Source organism: Poecile atricapillus, chromosome 1 (assembly GCF_030490865.1).
Source record: "Poecile atricapillus isolate bPoeAtr1 chromosome 1, bPoeAtr1.hap1, whole genome shotgun sequence".
In the NCBI taxonomy this organism is placed as follows: Eukaryota; Metazoa; Chordata; class Aves; order Passeriformes; family Paridae; genus Poecile; species Poecile atricapillus.
Window position 1 is genome coordinate 72,236,626 of NC_081249.1, and position 24,308 is coordinate 72,260,933.

General features: G+C 42.4%; 2 protein-coding genes and 1 long non-coding RNA gene across 5 annotated transcripts in view; 1 reads left to right on the forward strand and 2 right to left on the reverse strand.

The window, feature by feature from the left end:
* Window positions 1–98: 98 nt before the first annotated feature.
* On the reverse strand, window positions 99–13,816 carry IL17D (interleukin 17D). Of its 2 annotated transcripts, XM_058846748.1 has the most exons (4): window positions 13,810–13,816; window positions 12,951–13,735; window positions 12,539–12,849; window positions 99–4,057 (listed from the first exon to the last, which is right to left on the reverse strand). In XM_058846748.1, the coding sequence occupies exons 2-4, from the start codon at window positions 13,641–13,643 to the stop codon at window positions 3,742–3,744; spliced, it is 1,320 nt and encodes a 439-aa protein (XP_058702731.1). In that variant the 5' UTR covers window positions 13,644–13,735; window positions 13,810–13,816; the 3' UTR covers window positions 99–3,741. The 2 variants fall into 2 exon arrangements, with proteins under 2 accessions (XP_058702731.1, XP_058702723.1); XM_058846740.1 differs by lacking the exon at window positions 13,810–13,816 and having other exon boundaries at window positions 12,951–13,784.
* LOC131583038 (uncharacterized) lies at window positions 13,672–23,466 on the forward strand. Its single transcript, XR_009278433.1, has 3 exons — window positions 13,672–13,798; window positions 14,399–14,506; window positions 23,128–23,466. It is a non-coding gene; the product is annotated as an uncharacterized LOC131583038 (long non-coding RNA).
* The window catches only part of IFT88 (intraflagellar transport 88), a 42,454-nt gene continuing 38,859 nt past the window's right edge, over window positions 20,714–24,308 (reverse strand). For both annotated transcript variants that reach the window (XM_058846718.1, XM_058846727.1), the window contains 2 exons: window positions 21,804–21,899; window positions 20,714–21,122 (listed from right to left, as the gene is read on the reverse strand). In XM_058846718.1, the coding sequence (XP_058702701.1) occupies window positions 21,001–21,122; window positions 21,804–21,899 (218 nt within the window). In that variant the 3' untranslated portion in view covers window positions 20,714–21,000. The remainder of the gene's footprint in view (window positions 21,123–21,803; window positions 21,900–24,308) is intronic.

Below are 24,308 nucleotides of genomic sequence, written 5' to 3' on the forward strand. Positions count from 1 at the left end.
CTTTGGTGAATTGTCAGCACCATGCTTCTTTTCCAGTGGCATTTATGACTGCACAGTCGTATGTGCTACAGCCTCTTTAACTACCCTGGTCCAGGCAGTTGTTACGGCTGTTCCCTAGTCCCAGTGAGATTAATGGGTGTTTTTACTTTCTGAGCACATCACAGCTTTTTTCCCTTTTCCTCCTGCTGCTTTCATGTTCATGTTCCCCCATGCAGTTCCCTGTTTACCTGTAGCTGTAGATCTTCACCTATTCAGACAGACACCTTCAGGTGATGACCGGCAAGTAAACCCAAACTAGCATCTCAGGCTTTCCTCAGCCTTCCTGAATGATAGGAATTTTCCAAATTACCTTAAGTGATAATACAGACAAGAAAATAATCTCTTTACTGAGGATATTGTTCAGTGTTTTGTGGCTCCTAATGTATTCCAGGGACAACCTTGTTGAAGGAAAAGATTTTCCTGGCACAACAAAAAAAATTCTCAAATCAGCTGCAGCTGCCAGATAGTTCTAGCTTTGAATTGTTTGCATTTATTGGGCCTGGAGTTGGTTCAGTGAGGCATTTCATGTCTGCCTTCTGTCAACAGTTTGTGAAGCCTTGAAGCAACTCCAAGGAACGCTCCCTCCCCCATGCAAATTAAAGGCTTCAGCAGCTGTAACCAGAGGGTTGGAAGCTGGAAAATGTCACACCACATTTGAAGTGAAACTGATATAAATCCATGATGTGATGACCTTGTTAAAAAAACAAATAATTCCAAACAAATGCAAACTACATTTAACACTCAACCTTTCCCACATGAGTAATGTGGAGAGAAAGGATATATGGAAGGATATTTTGAAGGCCAGCAAGTGTTTGTGTAGCTAATAGCTCTTGTTCACTACCAAAACATCAAACAGTTGCTTGTGCTAAACCATAATCAGCTTTTAAGAGACACCTAACTGGAAAGCTGGATCAGGAAGCAGATTGGCTCAGCTAAAAAGTCTGTTACAGAGGAAAAGGAGGATTAAGAAGGGAAAATGTGCTTCTGAATGAACAATAAATCACATAAAGATGCCTGAACCATGGGAAACTTTCTGCACTTGTTGCAGTATGATGAGAAGGAGGTCACCAACAAAAGTGCTCTATCAACCAATGGAAGTTTTGCAGTTCTCCACTACTTTCAGTCATCCAATTTCTGAAACTTTCTATAATCTGAAGCATCTGCTTTTCTGGATTGGAGAAACTGTTTGTTCCATTTACCTGATTTTAGATTGCACCTCTCAGGAATTCCTTGAACATGCTCTAGTTACTTGAAAACCTCAAAATGACTCCATGATTTATGTCTGGAGGACAGGAGAGTTGCAATAAAAAAATGAGATTTTATTTTTTTCCACCACATCATGCAAATATATTAATGTGCTCTAATAACTAATTTGTTGCAGACAAATTTGTATAACAAAAGTGTGTGGGCAGACAATGAGTTCTGCTGGAGGGAGTGTTAGGCCAGACTTAGCTGGTAGCCCCTCTGGGTATTTATTACAAGTTAAGTGCTGCATGGTTGGATATTTTGCTGTTGTTTGGGGTGATTTTATTGCCTGTTAGGGTAAAGACTTTGCTTTCTATGCCGTGGAGACTGAAGGTTCAACTTCACACTGCTTTAAGTGTACCTGTGGAGAAAAACCTCACAATGTAATGGTGAAACTGGAAGGCACCAGACTAATGAAACATCACCTAGTGCAGTGTTTCTCCAGTTTTGTGGGTCAGCCTCCCTTTTGAGCCACTCTGATTACCATTGCTCTCTGCTCAGAGGGTGAGATGTTCCTCCACATTAGGAGGAAGGAAAAAAGTTGTAATTGCTGCAAGTATTTACATTCTCTGGGGAAAAGGTAACTACCTATAATTGCTGGCAGCAGCCAGGCTATTAGCTGTTCTCTGAGTAGTATAAATGTTTTATGACCATCTTTGAACTCACGTTTAAGGATCCCGTTGAGATAGAAACACCCAATCTGAGGAAACATGGGTCTGAAGACATGGAGAATTGAGGAAAAGCATCCACACACAAAACACAGCCACAAACTTCAATCTGACATCATGATGGGAGTCTTTATTAATTTCTGGAGTTCTTAAATTTATTTTAGGCTTTGTAAGAAGTTTCACAGACTGCACTATAAAAATACTGTTATACTAGACTGAGTCAGAGAAAGCACAGTCAATAATTATGCACAAGACATGGAGTTGTCATATAACTTTCATTCTGTCTTCAACTTGTTAATTGTGATTAGCTCATAGTCTTTCCATTCTTCTTCCAACAGCACTCTAAAGAGGACTGTGTTTGTATAGTGTAGGGGCTTTCTCTGCTATGAATTAAGGCAAATTTTGAGATTCGTGATGTAGCAGATACATTGCTGCATATGATGTTTGTTCTGTAACAATATTGCAGTCACGATCCTTCATCTGTAAAAGAGATTCTCTGCTATGCATTCAGAGGTTTATCCGTTTTGGTGAGTGTGGCTCTGAGGAATTACGTTTGTGCAAGGCATGCTTGGTCATTCCTGATTCTCATTTACTAGGCTGAGTAAACGTCAGTCTCTTGTTCTGGAAATGCAAGTTTTTGTGTATGCAGGGTTTCTGGTGAGGGCCTGCCGTCAAGTTCCATCAGCAGTAGGCTCCACAGATGGAAGGCTGCTCATCCACAGTGCATCAGCTTTTGCAGGTGATCATCTATTACATATAGCATAAGGAGAAATGAGTAACAGTGATTATAAAAATCAACTTGATTTAACAAGTTTGGGTTGGCTGGGACTCAACTCAATGACCTCTTGTAGGATCTGGAAGTTAAGACCTAGCCTCCTTGCTCACCCGCAGCACACCTGAGCTGAAGCCGATCCTTGGTACTTACTTTTTAACAGGGAATCTCCTCTCCTAAAACAAAAAGGGTTTTGGCCTTTCAGCTACATGGAGCACAGTTTTATCACAAAGTAGTTAAGTGGTCAGTGATGGATGAAATCAAATACAGAATTCTTGGGACCCAAACTGTGTTTTTTCTAACTTAGATTTTCTGAGAATTAGACTTAGTCCACATCAAGAAGGTCTGCTGCATTTTTACAATATTCTAGTAAGTTTTTTCTCAACACCTTTGTACCCATAGCAATTTGGCAAGTTTAAAAATGGCAAGCACATAGAATATTGCTTCATGAATGACTCCAACTCAGGAAACATCTCCTTCCTGTAGTATATAAATTAGCCAAAGAGATAACAGCTCAAAGGCAAAGCTTGGAGTTTATGCAGTATAAAGGGAGGCTCTCCCAGCCTGAGAAGTTATCCTTTTAACTGCTGATTTGTCCCATGTACAGCAGCTACATTAATTTTTATATAAGGGTACCTAAAAATAGAATATAAGAGATTCCTTAAAAATATCTACAACCAGTAGCCTGTTATAGTAATAGCTACGATGTCTTAGAGTTGCGTCATCTTCTAAAATTCACTGTGAATAAGCAAATATAAAATGTTCAGCTCAAAGGAAAAAAAAAAGGCTACTTTGGAGTCTGCAATAATGAACTAAGTAAGTTTACATGAACTAAAGAAGTTGAATTAATTGCCATCTCTAATGATCTGAATGACTGGGCTTTCCATCTTCTATCTGAAATAACTGTAAGCAGAAAAAAGAGGGCAAGTGAGTCTGTTTGCTGCTCTGGTGCAGTTTCCTGAGGTGGTGAGATGATGATGTGAGGCCAGTACTGAAACATGACTTTTTATACATTCTTCATTCTGATGAGGGCTTGTTCTGGCCCACCAGCAACTTCACTTCTTGCTTATCTATACTGGAATTGACGCTCTCTGCCTCCTTTTCCTGCTCAGGAACGCAGGTGCAGCCCACAGGGATGGTGATGTAATCCTCGGTGTAGATGTAGCGGCCTCCGGCGCAGGCGGGTGTGCGGCGCAGGATGACCGTGGGCATGAACACCGGGGTGCTGCGGAAGTGCAAGCTCTCCTCGCCAAAGATCCCCATCAGGCAGCCTTTGCACAGGCAGTAGGCTTCGGGAATGTATTTAGGGTATCTCGTGGGATCATAGGAAATTCTAGAGGGAAGCAAATAAAGATTCATTGGTACCTCTAAAACCAGGTATGTTAATCTGGAATTATATAATCTAATATATTATTATAATTATTCTATTATTCTAATAATTATATCATGTTTTTGTTGTCTTCGCCAGGAAAAATAGCTGTAGCTGTTACTGTCTGGCTTCTAATTTGTAAAGAAAAAAACATGAACAGCTTACAGAACTGATTAGGTCCTACAGTGCACAGAGGAGTATGAAGTGTCTGGCTTTCTGAATTATGAGATTCAATGGTTTCAACAGAATGAGTTTTGTATTTTGGACCGAATGGGTAAACAGAGCATTAAAAAGGACACTTGGGCATTTCTAAACTTTTTATCTGCCTTGAGTTCTTCAAAAACTGGTCTAAATCCTTGTTAACATTGTTATTGTTAAAGCCATGACATGATGTTTTAAAATTTAGTGATTTAAATAGAATTGAATTATATTTTTATTTCTGCAATTGGTTTTTTTCCCTAGTATACTTGGGGTCATAAATGTGCCTTCCCCTTGAAAGCAGAACTCTGTATTGCTTTTTCTAGTTCATGTCCACTGTATCTTCCTCTAACCAGAGAAGAGCAACATTTTCATGCCCAAACTGAGATAAACTGCAGCTTCCTGGGATGGGGCATCCACAGCTTCTCTGGGCAACCTGTGCCAGTGTCTCACCACCCTCACTTCTTAATTCTTCCCAGTATCTGATCTAAACCTGCCCTCTTCCACTTTAAAGCCATTATTCCTTGTCCTATCACTCCATGCCCTTGTGAAGAGTCCTTCTCCAGCTCTCTGGTAGGCCCCCGTTAGATACTGAAAGGTTCAGCCTGTCTTTATAGGAGAGATTCTCCATCCCTTTGAGGAGTGTTTTCATGGCTTTCTCTGGACTCACTCTAACAGTACCACATCCTTCTTGTGTTGTGGTCTGTCTTAGGTTGAAATGTAAGATGTAACCGGGAGTATGTATTCTATTACCATCTGGTAAAACCAGGTGGGGCAGTGTTCCTTGTCTCTTCCATCCTCCCATCCTCCCTCCAGGGGGATATCTTCTGTTAATGGGCCATTGAGTCTCACTGCATGACTGATTAAATTACATCATCTCATTGTGAGATGCTCCACCCAGGGGAGGAGCCAAGCATTCCTACCTGAATATAATCTGAGACTTGGAACACCACAGGCAGCCTTTTTCCACTGGATTCCCAGAGGAAGACCAGACCATTTTATATCACCACTGGACTTTCAGAGGAAAATTACACCCTTCTACAGGATCACTGCTTCAACAGAACCACATCTGTCACTCCAGGAGGACTGCAGCCACCATTCAGACAGCTACCAACACCCTGCCCAACAGGGTGTCAGGTTGTACTCTGACTCTGACAGTGGTTTTTGTGTGCATTTTATTTTAATTTTCCTATTAAGTTGTAGGGGCTTTTTTTATTTATACATAGTAGTAAATAACTGTTATTCCTACTCCCATAACTTTGCCTGAGAGCCCCTTAATTTCAAAATTATAATAATTTGGAGAGAGGGGGTTTACATTTTCCATTTCAAGGGAGGCTCCTGCCTTCCTTAGCAGACACCTGTTTTTTCAGACTGAAGCATGGTCCCAGAGCTGGATGCAGTCTTCCAGGTGGGATGTCTTAATAGGTCTTAAAATGATCTTAATAGATTTAAAGCAATTTCTAAATTGTGTTTCTCAGGGTTGGCAGCACTTCCTTGGGCATCAGTGTTTGCCTTTTATCTCTTCAGGCTGTCTCTGGGATGAGAAGAGGTTCAGGTTTGGAAGAGGCAGAACCCTAAGTCAGCCTCAAGCTGTGACTGCAGTCACTGCTAGTCAACAAAATCTGTCCTTGTGAAAACAGGCAGCCTGGCTCTCCCTCTCACACCCGCCCTTGGGTTGACACAGATGTTTTTCTGGTCACAGGATTGATCAAGGGATTCCTTCAACTAAGGAATAACTCCATCAAAAGCCGGGATTTGGTCTGTCAGCTGTCTTGCCACACGTACACAGAGCTCTGCACCAACCAGCCAGAGTGGACAAGCAGCTTTAGGCAGGGAGAGAAGGGAGATGGCCTTTTCAGAAGTATCACTAGTTTATCGGTTAAAGGAAATCTGGAATCACAGCTTTTGCCAAACACAAACTTGATTATCCTGTCATCAAGGAAGAGACTTTCATATGTATATGTAATGACCATTGAGTATAAATATTTAAAAAAAATTAAATTAAAAGAATTTGTTTTCCTCACAAAAAAATCAGACCAGTTCTCTTATAGCTAGATATCTGTGATGCTGCAGATATTTTTTGCAATACTCCTCTGTCCCATTTATATTCATTTACTCTCCCCAGGAAATACCTTCATGTTACAGGATCTCACACCAGTGTGAAATAAAATGGTAGCCAGCAGAAGAGAAGAAAGGGGAACACAGGCCTTTCTACTGTGATACATTCCCATTTCAAACTCAAGTGTGAGTAATTTCAGTGGTGGATTGTTAAACACACCATGTGTGAAGTTATTGGTATTTCCTCTACTGTATTATCTCTAGCACCTGGTTTATGATGTTACTGGAAAACATGAACATGCTTCTGCATGCAAACATGAGAGGTTTCACTCATACCAGCAGAGCACTGTTGCTGGAATCATGGTCTACAACCGTCTTTCTCCTCCAAATTCCCACATGGAAAAAGTCAGGTATTAATGGGGTGGGGTTTTTGAAAGATGCTGTAGTTGTGGCATGGTTTTCTACTTTCTGAGGGGGAAAATCTCTTATATTACTAAGTTTGATGTCAATACATCATGTGAGGACTGGAAGGAATCAGAGAGTCCCAACAATGATAGATTCAAAATATGGATGTGGTTTTGCATCCAAACCAGAACTTAAAGGCTGAAGCCTCTAAGTAATGCCTCCTGAAATTAATTCCTTAATTCAAATGTCACTGAAATTTGGAGCCATATACAAGGTTCTGCATCTTCAGATCAACTCTGTTTAGAAAAGCCATATAAATAAATCCTCATCTGTGTCTTTCTAGGCAACCCAAACCAACTTGGGTCAGGTCCACTAACAAACACCAGTAACACCCAGCATTTAGCTGAATAAATGCAGCTGGACCTGCTTCCTTCTGTTTGCATGAGCTGAGCATAGTCACTCTGTGCAGAAAATGACCGCTGCCCCAACTGCTGTAGTTGGATTCCTCTCCTTTACTCCAACCACTACATGGTTTAACGTCTTCTCCTGGAAGAGGGTAAACATTTTTGATTAGGTTAATTAACCAGGTAAAAATGCATGCTCCAAGTTCCTGCTACGTTTTTCCTACACTCAAGAGATAAATGGAAGAGTGGTGGCAAACCAGAGAAGTGCAGCTTTCCACTGGTACTCAAGTGTCCCCTGCAGCCTTGTGTCACTTGGCTGTGGCCACTGCTGCAAACCAGACAGCTCAGATGCTTTCATGAGGATTGCCTTGTCCTGTGAACTCAGGTCACCACTGTGTAAGGCTGTTTGCCTCGCCAGCACTCCTGGTTCACAAGTGACAGGAGCAGTGAGCTGTGCTGGGCTGCTCTATTCCCATCTGCTGGAACAAGAAACAGGTTTGTGCTGAACTGGAACTGCTAATGAAGTGTGACTCGGCTGCTTTTCCTTATGACCCTATGAGTGCTTTGAGAGCTCCCAGTGAAAAACAAACTTCCTGCCGTTTATGTACTAAGCCTGGAAACTCAAGAGAAAACTTTCTGTCAGAAGTAAAACTATTGCAGAGACTTAATCTGCCTTCTCCTGTACTGCTACTTTTATATGTAGTATTTTTAATAATATTGTCACTTCATAATTTCCAAGCTTCTGATTCCACAGGGTCAGATGCTGTGCTGGGGCAGGGAGCAGAGTCTTCAGAAAATCACTGCTAGCACTGGGCTAACAGCTGGATGTTATCAAAAGTCTAATAAGCAGATCATCATCCCCTTCCTTCACACTCTGAAATACTTACAGGATTAAGAGTGAACAGCTTTTTTGGCAACAGCCTTGCCAAGATATTTATTTCCCTATAGCAGGTGTTCTTTTGTTCATGTAATGCTTAGTTTGTTTTATATACAGGCAGCAACATAGCTATTACTACTATAGGTAGCCCAGTGCTAACTGATTTTCTGAAGAGTTGTACAAATGTGCTCAACTAAAAAGGGTGGCAACTCTGCATCCCCTTGTATTCTTGCCCTTGGCTGCATCTTTGGGACATGCACACCGTGTCACATGGTAGTGTTAAATCCTGGAAAATGCCTTGGATAAGCTTCTAGAAAATGGCTGGAGTATTATTTGAAGGAAAGCTTTCCTGTATAACTTTGTTCAAACACACTGCAGACAGTCTTGGCTTTTACTTGTGAAAAATGACTTGCCTGTATAACTTTTATTAAGATTTTATGTAAAGGAGCACTAAAACAAGGATGCTTATAAACTGAAACTGGTTTTTGAAAAACAGAAAAAACAAGCTGGGCAATGTTTGAGAGAGTGACTGGCTAACTTGGCTAACACCATCAGAGCACCACCGATGATAAAAGTTAAATCTTTGTAAATTAACTATTAGTAGATACAGGATTAGGCCCAGAGGTAGAAACAAAAGCCACAGGATTTGGAAATACAGAAACATGAATGACTTCTTGAATACACATAAATTTTGCTAAACTCACATAGAAGTGTGTTTGCAAACTAGCTATGATTGTTATTATAGCCTTAAGACATCAGAAAATAAAAATAGAGCTGATATATACAGCTGGTTAATGAATGTCATCTGTGCACTGTAGCACCATGAATGGAATCACAAATCAGCACTACCTGTAAAACTGCTGCTGACTTCAGCGGGATCAGATTTTTCAATGTTTACTCTGAGCTTTATGATCAGACCCCACAAATATTTAGGCAGACATTTAAAATTAATCCTTTTCATATTGGCTCTTGTCCATGAGCAACTTCACTGTGCATCTCTGAAGCTGTTCTTGCACTGCTAATGATTCACCATGATCGTGGCGTCTGTAAATGTTAACAAGAGCACCCATCCTGTGCTGTCAGCAGGGGCTGCAGGTCCACCTATCATTAATTCTTGTTAAGCAACTTTGAACCATAGCAGTAGCCAAGATGTCCATTCCAGAACCTCCTTGTACATGTAGGCTTTCTGAATTTCATTGATTGTCCATGTAATACTGCTAAAAAGGACAAGCAACCCCTGGATAGATGTCAAAAGCTGGCACACAGTCAGCCTGATGATTTCATGGAAGGATGATTTCATGGCAGAACTTCTTCTGCTGGGTCTAGTTTTTTAAAAAGCTGGGTAATTTGTAGCCCAGCTTCCTGACCTGCTGAGCAAATCCAGCATGCATAACTGACTTCAGGGAACTCTGCTGTCTCTTTATAGCTCTGCAGAGCAAAGAGTGATTTGCGCGATTAAACTCTGTGCCCTGAGTTATATACTGATCTCCTGTGGCCACCAGGATGGAATTTCAGTATCAGACACACAAACTAGTATTTTTCCCCTAACTTTTGCCTTAAATACCACCTGTTGGTTGATGCTAGAAGCAGGGTCAGGGACCAGATGGATCTGTGGTGCAATCCATGTACAACTCCTGTATCTCTGGGTTGCAGCAAGCCAAAAATTATGTAAGTCTTGATTTTTGTATAACCAAATTAAGAGACCAAGTAATGGAAAATAAACAGCAAGCACAAAACAAAGACAAGCAAATAAGCCATAAAAAGATTATCTGAGCTTTGAGCCATTCAAACCTAATTCTTCCACACTTAAACAGAATGATAGGCTTGGATACAGATGATGCAGTAGAGTCAACATTATACACAGTTCTGTAAGAAATATATTTGATTCTTTCTCATAAATGCTGATATGAAAAAATTCCAGTTGACTTGGACTGAACAGTCATGTGAACAGAAGAATTACAAGCAGCAGCGTTAAACAGCTGGGAGCAGGTGCCTGGGGAGATATTCAGGGGAAGGTAAGTAGAGCTAGACTTAATATCTTTATTATTAATGACCTGGAATAGGGAGTATAAACAGTATGTTAATGAAATCTGCAGATGGTAACAATGGGAACTGCTGCAACACCAATGAAGACAGAGAAATAGCATGAGGTATCTCAGGCATTAAAATGCACGTCAGAAAGAAAAAAGAGCTTTTATGCACAGAGCAGAAATTAATTGCACTGTAAGTCTTTAGGTGCAGAAAAGAAGCTGGAGAGCAGGATGTCTGTGAGACGCTGGAACAGGACAGGCATCTTGATGCAAATTTCAAGCAGTCAAATTCAGCCTTTGAACAGTCTCCTATCAGGGTATACTAGGGGGGGGTCTGCCTACAGTGAATTTATTTATGAGCATTCACCACTAGAACAGCTTTGGTGATTCAGAAGGCAGTTCAGGAGACAGTAATGAATCTGTGAATGGCAATTTATGAGAGAAAATAATTAAATAGAAGTAGGTTTGTCAAGAAAGGGCTGTAGTACGGAAGAGAGCCACTTGCAGCTTTTCAGATTAACACTCCAGCCATGGAGAAGAAATTGTTGGGATTGTATAAGTGAAATTGTTTAATGATTGACAAAGCATAATAGGACATTACTTGCAGTCTTCAATGGAGAGCTGTGTGTCCCTCTCAAAGACAAGGAGTAACTCTAATGGGATTAAGGAGCTTCCAGGGCACCCAGCTGAAGACCACAGAACAAAAAAATAATTTCACACCTAGCTTCAAAATCTATGACATAGCAGGTGACAGTAGCTAATGCATGTTAGCAATCTTGTATTTTACACTTTAATTACACATCTTGAGATATCTGTTGCTGTCTCATTGCACACTAACGATATAGTAAAAATGCAGTCACAAAAAAAGCTGTAAATGAGATCTGTTGACTAGACAGAGTACTCAGGCCTCTTTACCTTAGAGAAACATTTCTCCCTCTGAATATAATTTTAGATTTTGCTTTTAATAGTGTAATACTTCTTCCCCACTATCTTTTAAAATTCCTAGCTTGGAGATGTCATCAACTTACTTGTATGTGAATGGTTAGTGTCTGAAAACACTTTGATGAAAAGTACAGTGGATTTACTTTTGTAAGCCAAGCCCCAAAATGCAGCTGGTTCTCTGTTAAGAAGTAAGCCTCCAACTGAAAATGAATACCTGCCCAACAAGATGGAAGGATGGAAGGCACTGTTTTCAAAACAGAGGAACGATTTTCTGATAGCACTAGTATTTTGCAAAACCACTGTAAAAAATACCTGAGCCCAATGGTAGGTGTTTCGTTCATGGTATTTGCTTTGTGCACTCTTGGGTAGCTTAAAAATCCTCAGTCTTCTTAGAGAAAATGTATTGCTAAAAATACTTTGCTTATGAAAGGCTTACTGAGCAAATAAACTCAGTAGGATTACTTCTTACACTACAAGCGAGCAAAACCCATGCCATAAAATAAATATTTATTGGAGAGCCTAACAAGGGGATAACTGTTTGCTGAATACACAGGAAATGCATCAAAGCAGATACCAGGGATAATGTATAAAAAGTAGCAAGAAAGTCAGATCCTTTTAAGTTTGCACGTTTTAGTTTCCTGTTGTCTGCAGAAAGCTGTAAACAGAACTCAGTTTTATTCAAACCACCAGAAGACTTCACAGTCTTCTGAGAATGTGATCACACACTGGGTTTAGCTTACTAGATCAGTGATTCCCAAGCTTTTCCAGAGCTTCCTGTAGAAGTACAGACCCTTGTTTCATGTATTAACTAGCCTCACAACAAATTTACTTTAATTAGTTGTTTTTATGCCCCCCCCCCCCCCCCCCCAAAATAGTCTGTCAGCCCGTTTCCACCTCAGGGGAAGGAGGTTTGCAAAGCACAGGTTGAAAACGCAGGTGTTAACACAGGAATATTGCTGTACTCTTGCCTACATTCCTACAGACGGCAAAGGGGACATCGAGCCCTTGGGAGAGTTTGGTAGGTGACCAGAACACAGGCTGAAGCCAGATGTATTTTAGAAGCAGCAGAGCATCTAGAGCCACATTTTGGGGAAAACATCTGAGCCCCTCTGTGCCTGCTGCAGTCAAGAGGTGCTTCTTCCGTGGTCGTCCTTTCCTGAGAGTTCTCTGATTGTCACGTTTGACAATTTGCCCAAGTGACTTTTTGAGGGTGGTCTGTGCTCCCGGGTGGGTGTGGATGTGGGTGTGAGCTCCATCTCTCGGCTTGCTCTACCTCATTCATTTCTCTTTTCGCCCGTTCGGCATATTCCTCACACAAGCTGTTTTTACAAAATTACCTTATATCGCCTGCTCAGACGTGCGCTTTAGCACCTTTCCTGTTCCTGCAGGCTGCTGCCCGGTGCCGCGGCCACCCCTCACCTCCCGAGCCGCCCCGGGCACGGCGCTGCCGGTCCCGCACGGGGACACCGCCTCGGCTCCCTTCAGCCCCCCGGAGGCGGCCGCACCCCCTTCTCCCGGCGCCCGGAGTCACCTGTACGCCCAGGGCGATGCGCTGCGCAGGTTGACGGGGAGCCGGACCCTCTTGTCTGCGGGCGGCCGTGTCCCGGCGGGGCAGCTGGCGTTGTGCTGGCGGCCCGGCGGCTCGGGCTGCAGGGTGTGGTGGAAGGCGCTGAGCATGCCCGCCGCCAGCCGCCCGTACAGCTGCTCCAGCAGCTCCTCGGGCCGCTCGCCGCAGCTCCGGGTCCGCGCCGGCCGCTGCTTGGGCGCCCTGGCGGCCTCCGGGCGGAGCGGGAGCAGCGCCGCGCAGAGCAGCGCCAGCAGCGCCGCCAGCGCCGCCCGCACCTGCAACGACGCGGCCGTCAGGGGGATGGGGACACCGGGGACACCGGGGACACCGCGCCCGCCCGCCCGCGCCCCGCAGCCCCCGGCCCGCAGCCCCTTACCCTGCCTCGCTGCATGGCGGTCGGGCTGCTTCTCCTCCAGGGAGCCGGGGAGAGCGGCGGGCTGCGGCGCCGCGCCGTGCCACTGGCTCTCCCGGCGGAGGAGCTGTTGGAAAAGTGCCCCGCTCCTCTCTGCATCTCCCCTGGCCTCGCCTGCCAGGAACATGTTCGGCGGCGCTCACGGAGGCGGCGAGCCCTCGGCGCCGGGCGCGGGTCGGTCCCGCATCCCAGAGCGGCCCCGGGGACACCCCGCGGGCACGGACGGATCCAGGCCCCGCCGAGCCACCGGCCCGGCACTCTCCGCAATCCCGGGGGTGCCGTCGGGAGCCCAGCTCTCCCTTCCCACCGCACCGGCGGCACGGGCAGGAGCCGGGCTGTCCCCAGCCCCGCCGGGACACTCGGCAGCCGGCGGCGCGCTCTGCGCCAGGGCTCGACACTGAGGAGGCAGAGCCAGGGGGATTTGGCCCAGTAGGAGCCAAAGTGTCGAGTCTGATGTGAAAACATGTGGGGATTTCCAGCTGGGGAAGGGACTGCTCTAGCCCGGACTCTCCCAGTCACTTTGGGGCAATTGGCACTGCCCCTCGTAGGGGTTTGGGATTTCCGACTTGCCCGACTCCAGGAAGCACCTCTGGCATGTTTCTCCATCCCAGCTGTGTCCTGTCTCCAGCAGGGACCGAGGTGGCTGATGTCCAGCATAAAGACTGGGGCTGGCGACCGTGAGGCCTGATCCTCCCGTACCTCCTGCCGAGGCGGCCCGGGGCAGACACCCACGGCAGGGTCACTGCTGACTGCAAGAGAAGCTGCTTCAGAAGAAGAGAAATTTGCATCGTACATACCTAAAGGAGGTTGAAGTGAGTCTCACCTCTAATGGCTTCTCCATCTATTCTGTACTTTTAAAAACACATGATGCAATATATTCATGGTCTCTGGCACAACCCACAAAAATAAGCATATAAATAGTACTCTGGTTCGTAAAAGATGTGGTCCACTGAAATGGTGTGCATTAAAAACAGACTTTGGAATTCATCACTTGAATCAAATATTTCATGTGCTCTGATTAAGTCCTGCACATCTCTTGAGGCATTTAGGATAAGGATAGTTAAACATGAAAATACTAGTTAGGAATAAAGGAAAATAGGACCATAAATCATACAAGGACTGAGAAACCCCAACTTGGTACCACAGAAATACAAGACATCGACTTCACTGAACAGGCTGGAGTTGAAGCAGAATGGTCTGGTATTCGTGATGTAGTGAAGTGACTTGTTGTGGTTTTTGAATAGTCATACAGTTAAGTCTAACTATGATTTTTAGTGATTTTGGTGCCATGTGCATCACAGGTCACTATCACTTATTAACAGTATCTTGATCTTTAACTGTGTGGGATTTGACTCAGATTTCAACTCTGAGGAAGGACAGTTTTTAACTGAATTCCAAACTCTCCTTTGCAGTCATATCCTCGGGTGAGAGACCGGGACAATGCGTGTGTCCATTTAGCCCAGCCCAGTCTAACCTCTGACCTTGCACCTGGCCTTGTGTTACTTCACCACCTTCGAGCGGTATGTGTGACAACATGGCAAGTATTTAACACCACAGGCCTTTTTATATTACTCTTGCTAAGACAAACCAGCATCCTGAGAAATTTCAGATTTCTGAATAGCATGAGGATGTCACACTTGGCTTTGCAAAATCTTAGTTTATGTACTTCCTTTATATGCATTGACATTTCTGGGAGAGGTCTGCCTCAAAAAATCAAAGGTGAAAAGAGAACAAATAGCACAGGCATTAAATTGCCATTGAACTGGCTTTGTGTCTTACCTAGGCAATATTCTACTTCTGTACAATAGTTACATTGTATGGTCTTATGAAAAATCACATTGATTGAAATAATAAAAACCACAGAAGGGCAGCAAATGAGATTCCATTACAAAGGAACTAAGAGTCGGTCCTATGCCAGTTCTTGTGGCACAGTCTACCCTAGAGACATCTGAGTCATAAAATATTCCCTAATACACTTTGGCAACTTAGGTTCTTTCATGACTTTAAGAAATTACTAACCAGTATCTTTGTCACTGGTGTTAATTTATAATTTTTTTAGAATTTGAGGGGGATTTAAAATACCTATACAAATGAAATATTGAAAAAATATCTAGTAATATGAAATCTGCCCTGAATGTGATTAACAAAGGATATTTCAATCAATGAAGTCAGAACTATGTCTTTCACGTGTATGTAATATTCTAAATGTTCTTTCTGGAAATTGTCATTCAATATTTGTATTTGGGAGTGGTATCTATCTCTCTCCTGAGATTATCACCACAGCGATCCATGTCTGATAATAAGTTCAGTTCCACAAATTTCTGCTATGAGAAAGTCAGGATGTTCCAAAGAAAATGAAGCTCTGCAAGAATGACAGACATTGTTAGTGAGGTTCATATAAATAAGAATAAACTTCTGCACCTGATTCCACCAGAGAGCATTTCATGCCGTGTTAAACACTGAAATGTGTTTCATGAAAGACACACAAGGTTTGTGTCTTCAACCTTAAATTGTTACCAACAGCTGGAGAAAAATGTGTCATAGCAGGACAAAAAAATCCATTTCAAATACGTTGTCATCAGACCATTATGACAATTTGGAAAATGACTTCAGAACCATTGGAATGATGGTGAAAATCTGACAGTAAATGTAAGAATGTAGACCTTCCCAAACAGATTAATCCCCAAGGAGCAGCGTTGTCAGGACATTTTCTGGCTGGGGTTGTTGTCTTCTGTAGCTGCTCTGGCACACAACAGATGCTTTCAGATACTAAATAAATACACATAAATAAGTCACATAATTGTGACAAACATTATTAATGATACCACAGTAATATGCTTGTCACAAAAACAGCAGAATTGCCCTTCACTGGCATATTCCAAATGCTTATTCCCATACTGCTACAGCATTAATGAGATCCTATCTCTATCTGAAATAATGATGTGAAAAAGACTTTAAAAGTCATCATACAGACCTTCAAGCTGAACAACTCATGTTGTTGGGTGGAACAAACATTCAGCTGGCAGCCCCAGCAGGTATAAATCTTCAGAAAGAGAATTAAATTACTCTCTGAAGATGTCCTTCTCCTTCACATTCCATTTGCAGATAACCTGTCACCCAAACTCTCCTGTTCCCATTCATCTTCCCTTGCAGTTGCAAGCACTTTAATACCACTTTGCAGTGTCCATGGCATGGCATCTTCTGCAGCAGCATCTCAGCATATTTTATAGTTGTTAGGCAATTTAACTTTGCAAAAGTGAATTCTTGAGAAGTACAGAATCTTAAAAAGACTTTATTTTGCCAAGGGGAAACTGAGGAACAAACAGGTTAAAAATAGCCTTTTTGCCATAAAGTCGATCATTCACGTCCTTGGCATCAAGAATAATCAAAACATTGCAAATTGGATTAATTCCTTACAATCTCATACTGCTCTTGCAAAGGAACTGAGAGAAACAGCATTTTATCATAAAACTATTTATTTTATAGCCAATTGAATGGCAATTTGGTATGCCACATACCTAGGAGTGTTCAAGGCCAGGTTGGACGGGGTTTGAAGCAACCTGGTCTAGTGGAAGGCATTCCTGCCCACAGCAGGGGGGTTGGAACTGGATGATCTTTAAGGTCTCTTCCAAAACAAACCATTCTATGATTCTATGAACTATATCTTTGTACAATTTTCAATTCCTATTTTACTCTGGAATAGCTTTGTTTTAGAAGTAATAAGTCATCAATCTGTAGTGAAGGATATTCAGAGAAAAACATGAAATATGTGATTAAGAATGTTTTGATGCTGTAGAGGTAGGCTTGTTCAGAAATAAATAAAATACTACTCAAGTAGTCATTTATATTTGGCTACTGTACAAAGAGAGGTTTTTCATACATGTAAAGAGAAAGGTAACTTAGTATGTGAAGTTCCTATCCTGAGGAAGATCTCAAGTCTAAGAGTTCAATTGAGCATTGTTTAATATGTAGTTTTAATTTAAGTATTGTATAATAGATCTTTTCCTGACAATAGAAGCTAAAATACCTCATGAGTCAGTTTCTCAAGGAGGCCAGCGTTTTCCTAGGTTTAATGTTGCTGCTCTTCTAACGTAAAATAATAAATTAATATAATAGCAGGAATCTTAAATGATTGAGCTACTAATTCCAGAATGATAAACACAAGATGGGGGTTTAAATGCTGCTGTAGGCACATACCTGCAGTGTCTGGCTTCTGGAGATGTAGCCTGTTTTGTGCAACCAAGCCTGACAAAAAGTTTCTGTTTGAATTTCTTGGAGGAAAATAGAATTATTTAGCTCATTCAGGTTTCCACTCCTGTGGTTTCTAAGACCTATTGCAGGACAAAGGACATCATACATGGCAGCAGGGAACACAATTCACCGCACCCGAGCTAAATGCCAGCCAAGGACAGGGTCAGGGACATCACATCAACATAGCACAATAATTCCATATAACACAGGTACTTGAAACAAGCTCCACTGGCCTGGACGCATTTCCTTGGAGATCTAAGATGCCTGAATCATGCAGGTGTGTTCATCTGTGTGACAGCCTGAGGCGTTCCAAGAGCACGGTGACACAGCACTTTGGACATGCATGTAGCTTCCTTCTCAACAGATTCCAGTCGTGTTAACCTCCATCACTGATCACTCTTCAGCCTTGACTCCAGTCCTGTGTTCCTTCATGAAGAACATCTTACACCAAAGAAGAAGGATGATGTGCTGAAGCTGCTTCCAAAGCGTGGTTCCTGGCCCAGGCTTACCTTTGAATTATGCAAGGCAATTGTCTGAGAGATGAATTGTCATGGTCCAAGACTGTGCTACTGTGCACTACTGTGCTACTTGTTTTACAGAACATACAGTACACATCCCCTCCTCTGCTCTGGGCTTGCCCTGGCAACGTTGCAGTTCTAGTAGAGAAGCAGCCATAGTGAACACGGTTTTGAAGTGGATGAACCTGGGCTACATAATTCCGACTGTCAGCAGACTCATTATTTTGGTGTTGGAGCTGGATCACATGGTTGTCAGTTCAGAAAAAGCTCAACTGTGCTTGCAAAATAACATGCAAATTCATCATAACCCAAAGCATTGTATAATCAGATCCTCATGCTATAGGAAACAGCATGTTCCAGAAGTCCCTGGGAGGCTGTACATAGGAAACAACATGTTCCAGAACTGCCTGTGAGATTATGCAGGGCTGGAACAAAAGTGCAATTGTTTGTAATCCACAGACTTTTACCCCATGTACAGTTATGCATCTGGGCAGACCAAATCGAAAAACTGCTGCTGATCAAAATCTCTCTGATGTCTGCAGGAGCGCTTCTACAAGACTAAGTTGTGAACAGTATCCCAAGTCCTTCATGCTGCTGTATCATGGACACATACCTGTGTGATTGCAAAGTTTGATTAGATGCAGGGGAGCTACAGGGATGCCTTCTGAGAGAAGTTGCCAGAAGTCTTCCCCATGTCTAGTGGAGCCAATGCCAAGCAGCTCCAAGACAGATGTGCTGCTGATCAAGGCTGGACCTATTAGAAACGGTGGTAATGCCCCTGAGACAATGTATTTAAGAACAATTTTTAAAAAAGTTACTGCACAGATGTAACTGTGGCCAGGGCAGAGCAGGGTGAGAACACATGAGAGGGTCAGCTCTGCAGATCCCAAGTGCAGAAGGAGGGGCAGGAGGTGCTCCAGGCATTGGAGCTGAGATTCCCCTGCAGCCCATGATGAAGACTGGTGAAGCAGCTGGAGATCCTCAGGGGTGCAGAGATCCACCCGCAGCCCATGGAGGAGCCCACGCTGGAGCAGGTGGGTGCCTGGAGGAGGCTGTGACCCCAAGGGAGGCCCCTGGTGAGAGAAGCCCATGCTGGAGCAGCCTGTCCTTGAAGGGCTGCAGCCTGGGGAAGAGTGACCCACACGGCAGCAGTTTGAGCAGGACTGCTGCTCGTGAGATGGACTCACACTGGAGAAGTTCATGGAGAACTGTCTCCCACGGGAGAGACCCACGGTGCAGCAGGGGAGTGACTCCCCTCCCTGAGCAGCAGGTGAAGCCATGGAACTGACTGTGACCCCCCCATTCCCAGTCTTCCTGAGGGAGGCAGTAGAGCTGGGAAGAAGGGAGGGGTGAGGGGAAGGTGTTTTCATGGTTTATTTTACTACTCATTATCCTGCTCTGATTTTCTTAACAATAACTTCAATTAATATCTCTAATTTAAGTCTGTTTTGCCTGTGATGGCATTTAGTGAGTGATCTCTCTTGGTCATCCCTACCCATGAACCCCTCGTTATGTTTTTTCTCCCCTGCCCAGCTGCAGAGGGGAGTGATAAACTTCAGCGGGGGCCAGGCATACAGCCAGGGTCAACCCACTGGAGTCTACTCAAATGTCTTTGTGCTAGAAGACCATGGCAGTAGCTCACCTCCCTTCTCTTCTGCAGTGTTTCTTTCACAGGCTTATCTATGCTCCCTGCCATGGTCCCATATATTTTCTCTTACTGTGATTAACTCAGATACCTCATGCCACCGCAGACTGTAGCTGAAAACGCTCCCTCCTGCATGGCACACTGTGTCCTGGTGGTCTAGATCTTCCAAGATTAAGCCTGACAGAAAGAATGACCATGACATCCAGGATGATGTCATTCTACAACCAGAGCAGTAGATATAGCAGGACTGAGGAACAGGCAAGAGAGACTTGCAGAAATAAGGCAGCTGCCATCCCACTTCCTGCTCATGTTCTTTTCCACCCTTAGAAGGATCAGGTCCCAGAGCTTTTCTTCCTTGGTGATCCCCTCAGGGTGTTCCGTAAACAGCACTGAACACGCTCTGCTTGTACCCTCAGGCAGAAGCAGTGCAATCCCAGATGGAACGCTGCTCCAGTCCCATGGGAAGCTTGCTACGCAAAAGGCAGCTCATAAACCCCACAGGACACTTCTGACCACTTGCAGGCATCCTATGAAACTGGGCAGTGAAAAAGCATTTCATGAAGATACAGAGAGACCTCACTGTCACTGGGGAACAGTCTGAGCACTGACACTGAGAAGGAGCACTGAAAATTTTAGAAGACGGAATTCTTGCATTTCAAAGTGCAATAACCAAAGTCTAACTATTAAACCAAAGTTATGCCAGGGATCCAAAAACAAGCCATCTCAGTGGACTAGTTTTGCAAGTATTTATTAGGAAATTCTGAACACCTGACGAATGTTTTTCATCTCCCCAAAGTGATTCCTACTACAGGAATTTAACGTCTCAGTAACCTCAGATCAGACTTGTTCAGTGCATGAGCAAAATGGTGATTTCTATAACTGACTTCTTTGCCCATACTCAGGCTGTAGGAAACTACCACTGTGTGGTCGGTGCCACAGCCTCCAACGTAAGACTCAAAACCTGCAATCTAATTAGCAATTCTGAACAAACTAGGCTGAAATCCTGACAACTCTGACCACTCAAAAAAAAAAAAAAAAAACCCAAAAATAAGGACATTTTGCCAAGAGACTGCAAAATGGTCCTAGTTCATCTAAGTGTACACTAAAATTAAGATGCTTTCTTTGGTATCAGTGCAAAATGATTTGCTGGATTGGGACCTTAAGGAAGACCAAGGTTATACCCAGCATTTTTAGGTCAGTTCACAGGACTTAAATATATTTTGGTTTTAGATGAAGGATATGGGATTTTCAATCTTAGAAGCATTGCTTTGAGGTATTCTGCATTGAAAGAGGAAATTTTAGAGGCTTCTCTGTTTCATACTATCATCGTATTTATCTTTGAAAGCAAAAGCTTTACACATTTGATACATTTGATATAGCTTACAATGTGTATGCATGAGTAAAATAACCTCACCATTATTCTTTTAATCAATCACAGAAGACACTGCAATTACAAATCTATGTTTTTAACATAAGGTACCACATGTTCAAAGTATTTCACAAACAGTTTATAAAAATCCAGTACAAAATCATTATGAATGAAAAAGTTTTTCAGCTAAAACTTTTACAAGGATTAAAAAAATGATGAGTGGCCCATATGCTATTCTGGAAGCAGATCCTCTCCTAGTTCTTCATCAGCAAAATCATCTTCCTCTGCTCTTTTTCTTGCTGCTGTTTTTGGTCTTTCTGGTTGTGGGCCAAGTGGATCTGTGTAGGAGGCATCTAGGGTTTAAATAAATACATGTGAAACAGTTATAAACTATTTTAGCTGTAACTTCAGCTGGTTTTAAACATACAAAATCAAACACAAGATTAGTATTTAGCAGTACACATCAGTGTCTTTGAAATGCAGACAAGAAAGAGCATATGAATGCTGAAGGAGACCAAAACATTGCATTCAGGAACAGAGGCAGGGCATAAGAGCAAAGTTCCTGAGTTCTACTGATGGAAGCCTTTTGGTTTTTTTTTTAAGTAAATTTCTCTTATTATACTACAGTGAGAAAAAGACTTTGGAAACATGCAAGGAACAGCAAGACTGATGACTTGTTTGAGGAATGGCTTTTTAGAAAGTACCACATTTGACATGGATTTGGGTTTTCAAACCCCTTTGAAAATTCAGTCCTATTGAAGAACAAATGACTGCAGAATGGCAAGAACTGACTTAAAGAGTGCAGCAGACAGATATCGAAAGTTATATTAACATGGGCCACATTTCTTAATATTTACAATTACTTTATAGTGAACTCTGAACAATGAAGCAAAAGCCTCATTTTCATGGGAAAATATCTCCCCAATTATCTAATTTTACATACTCTTCCAACAACTTATTTTTTTTTCCGTTCTCCTTATTTCTCCTCTCCCTGAGGACCATGAAAGTAAAAAAGGTGTAAGATGTCCACTTGCCTATTTCTTTACTGCTGCTACTTTCATAGGGTTCACTTGCTCCAGGCAGAGCTTTTAGTTTGGCACTCAGTCTTTCCCCTTTGGTACCACCACTATCTGGGGAACAGAAAAAAAAAAAAAAAGACAAATAACATGCTGTTATGTTCTGTGAAACCACGATGCAAGAAAAACATCAATTCAGCTACTACTATCTGTCAAACTAGACTTGGATGAAACCATCTTTTCATGACAGACACAGTACTCATTTGTAATAGCGGTCTTTAAAACACAGCAGACACTGTGTCCACACAAGCGTGTGTTAATGTTTTTTAAAAAGTATATACAGCCTTATGACTTTGGAGTAAACACATTAAAATATTTCTGCTTTGAATGCTGATATTTCAGTTGCTTATAAATTACAGTCACATTTTGGAGTTAAAATAAGCATGATAAATATAAACATTGTCACAATGTACACAGGACATTTCCGATGTTTGTGTGCTTACTAATACATCAGTGTGATCCACCTGCTCAATACTGTCAAGGTTAAATGCAACACTAAGTTTGCTTTTAATTAGAAGAGTATATTTGCCATGTGCTGTCTGCGTGGCAGGCAGGCAAAGCTCATGTGTACAGACCATGCTGGCCCTGCACCTCGCTGTAAACACTGCGCTGGCAGCTCAGTTTGCAGCAGGGCCCCAAGGAATGTGTCGGCTCCAAGGGCTGCCTCCTGCCCAGACAACATCAGATTAACATTCTCCTGCCACAGCAGTATTCCAGACACTTTAAATATTCTGTTCACCTCTGAATCTCTTTTTCACATTCATGGCAAGCTTTCAATCTCATCTGCTACAACAAATTTTTATGCAATATTTTTTTTCTCCTGGGAGAAAACATTTTGAGTTTGACTTGGTATATTTACAAGGCAGGATGTGCAGCCAAATAGAGACATGTTCATTTACAACACCAAACAATGTGGGAATTAAAAGTCTTCCATCTGTAAGGAGGAAAATAGGTTTAATTCAGCAAAAATTAATTAAAAAGTCTGGTCTTGGTAATACATTTCCATTGTCTTAATTACTACAAGTGTTATTTTAATATATATTATTATAATTAAAAGACAAAAAAACCAACCAAACCCCCCAAAATTCTACCAAGATGACAAACCTTTACCTCTCTATAAATATTACCAGACTTCTGTTTGCTTAGCCCTATATTGGAAAATGTCTCTGCTCCGAGAAAAATCTAATACATGCAGTCACGTGTCATTACAGTTGAAATTTCAAAGCAAGGAATATATATTTTCATGTACAAACACTTCCCTTGGACTGATTCTCACTGACAGGTTTCATGAAAGAAGTGAATACTTGAAGGATTTGAAGAAACTGGGAGGAAACAGTGAATTTTCCTGGAGAGGAACTCAACCAAAGGGCTGTGACATTACAGAAGGGCCTCCCTTTGACTTCAGTTGGCTCTGGACAGGCCTGTGCAACAGGGAGGTGAGAGCTGGGCCTCAAAGATGGTGTGGATGAAAATATTTTGAGGAAAATACAAATACTCAATGAGAAAAAGAGCAGGATAGAAATAGGCACAGTCTTGCATAATGGAAAACAAGTAATTTTTAAGATGATAAATGAAGCTGTAAGGAGCAGTAAAGAGATGCAAAGGCAGGAACAATATAGCAGACTACACTAGGGGAAGACTGAACTAGTCAAAGACTCCACAGGTTTAATTGGTTGGTCCCAGAAAGGAAGAACTGCATGTAATGAAAATAAAAGAGGAGGAAAAAGGGATAACAAATGTTTTCAACTGCGAAGGAGGAAAACACATGGGTGTTAGTGATAGTACCAGAGGAAGGTGAAAGACTATATAAAGTGAAAGAAGGAAAATAAAAATGGTAGACAAACCAAACCGTGTGGGATCATCATAATACTCACTAGTTACCTGCACGTCTTACTGCCCTAAAAAAATACAATTGAAAACAGAGGCTTCTTTAGATGTTCTAGGATCCTTAAGTCTTATTAGGTACATTTAAAAGTAACTTAATGAAAACGTCTCAGGTAGATCAGCAAAGTAACACTGCTCACCTTACTTCTGTAGGAGCATTATATCTAGCAAGAGTGAAGGGAAGGTTAACAATCCTTCTGGCTAGTTCTTCACATTTAGCTTTAATTAGGCTAATATGCAAATCCACATCAAGTCTCTGGACTGCAATATGCTCTGAGAACACCTAAAGATGAGGAAGAGGAGTACCTTCCATTTTAAAGTGCATCCAGAAGAAAGTAAGAGGTACTTGACATCATCTGCATTACATGGATATGTCAGACAGAAGCTCAGGAAGTGGGAGGTCTGGTTTCAATGATTTCTTTAACCTGAGCAAGTTCAAACCCATAACTCCAGCTGAATGTCCTAGCTGTTGAGCCATTTGGGATAAGCTTTGCTTGACACTTGCCATGGGATAAGGGTTTGGATGCCAATATTGCAGCTATTAAAAATTCTGTTGATCATATAACATGATCTGCCAGA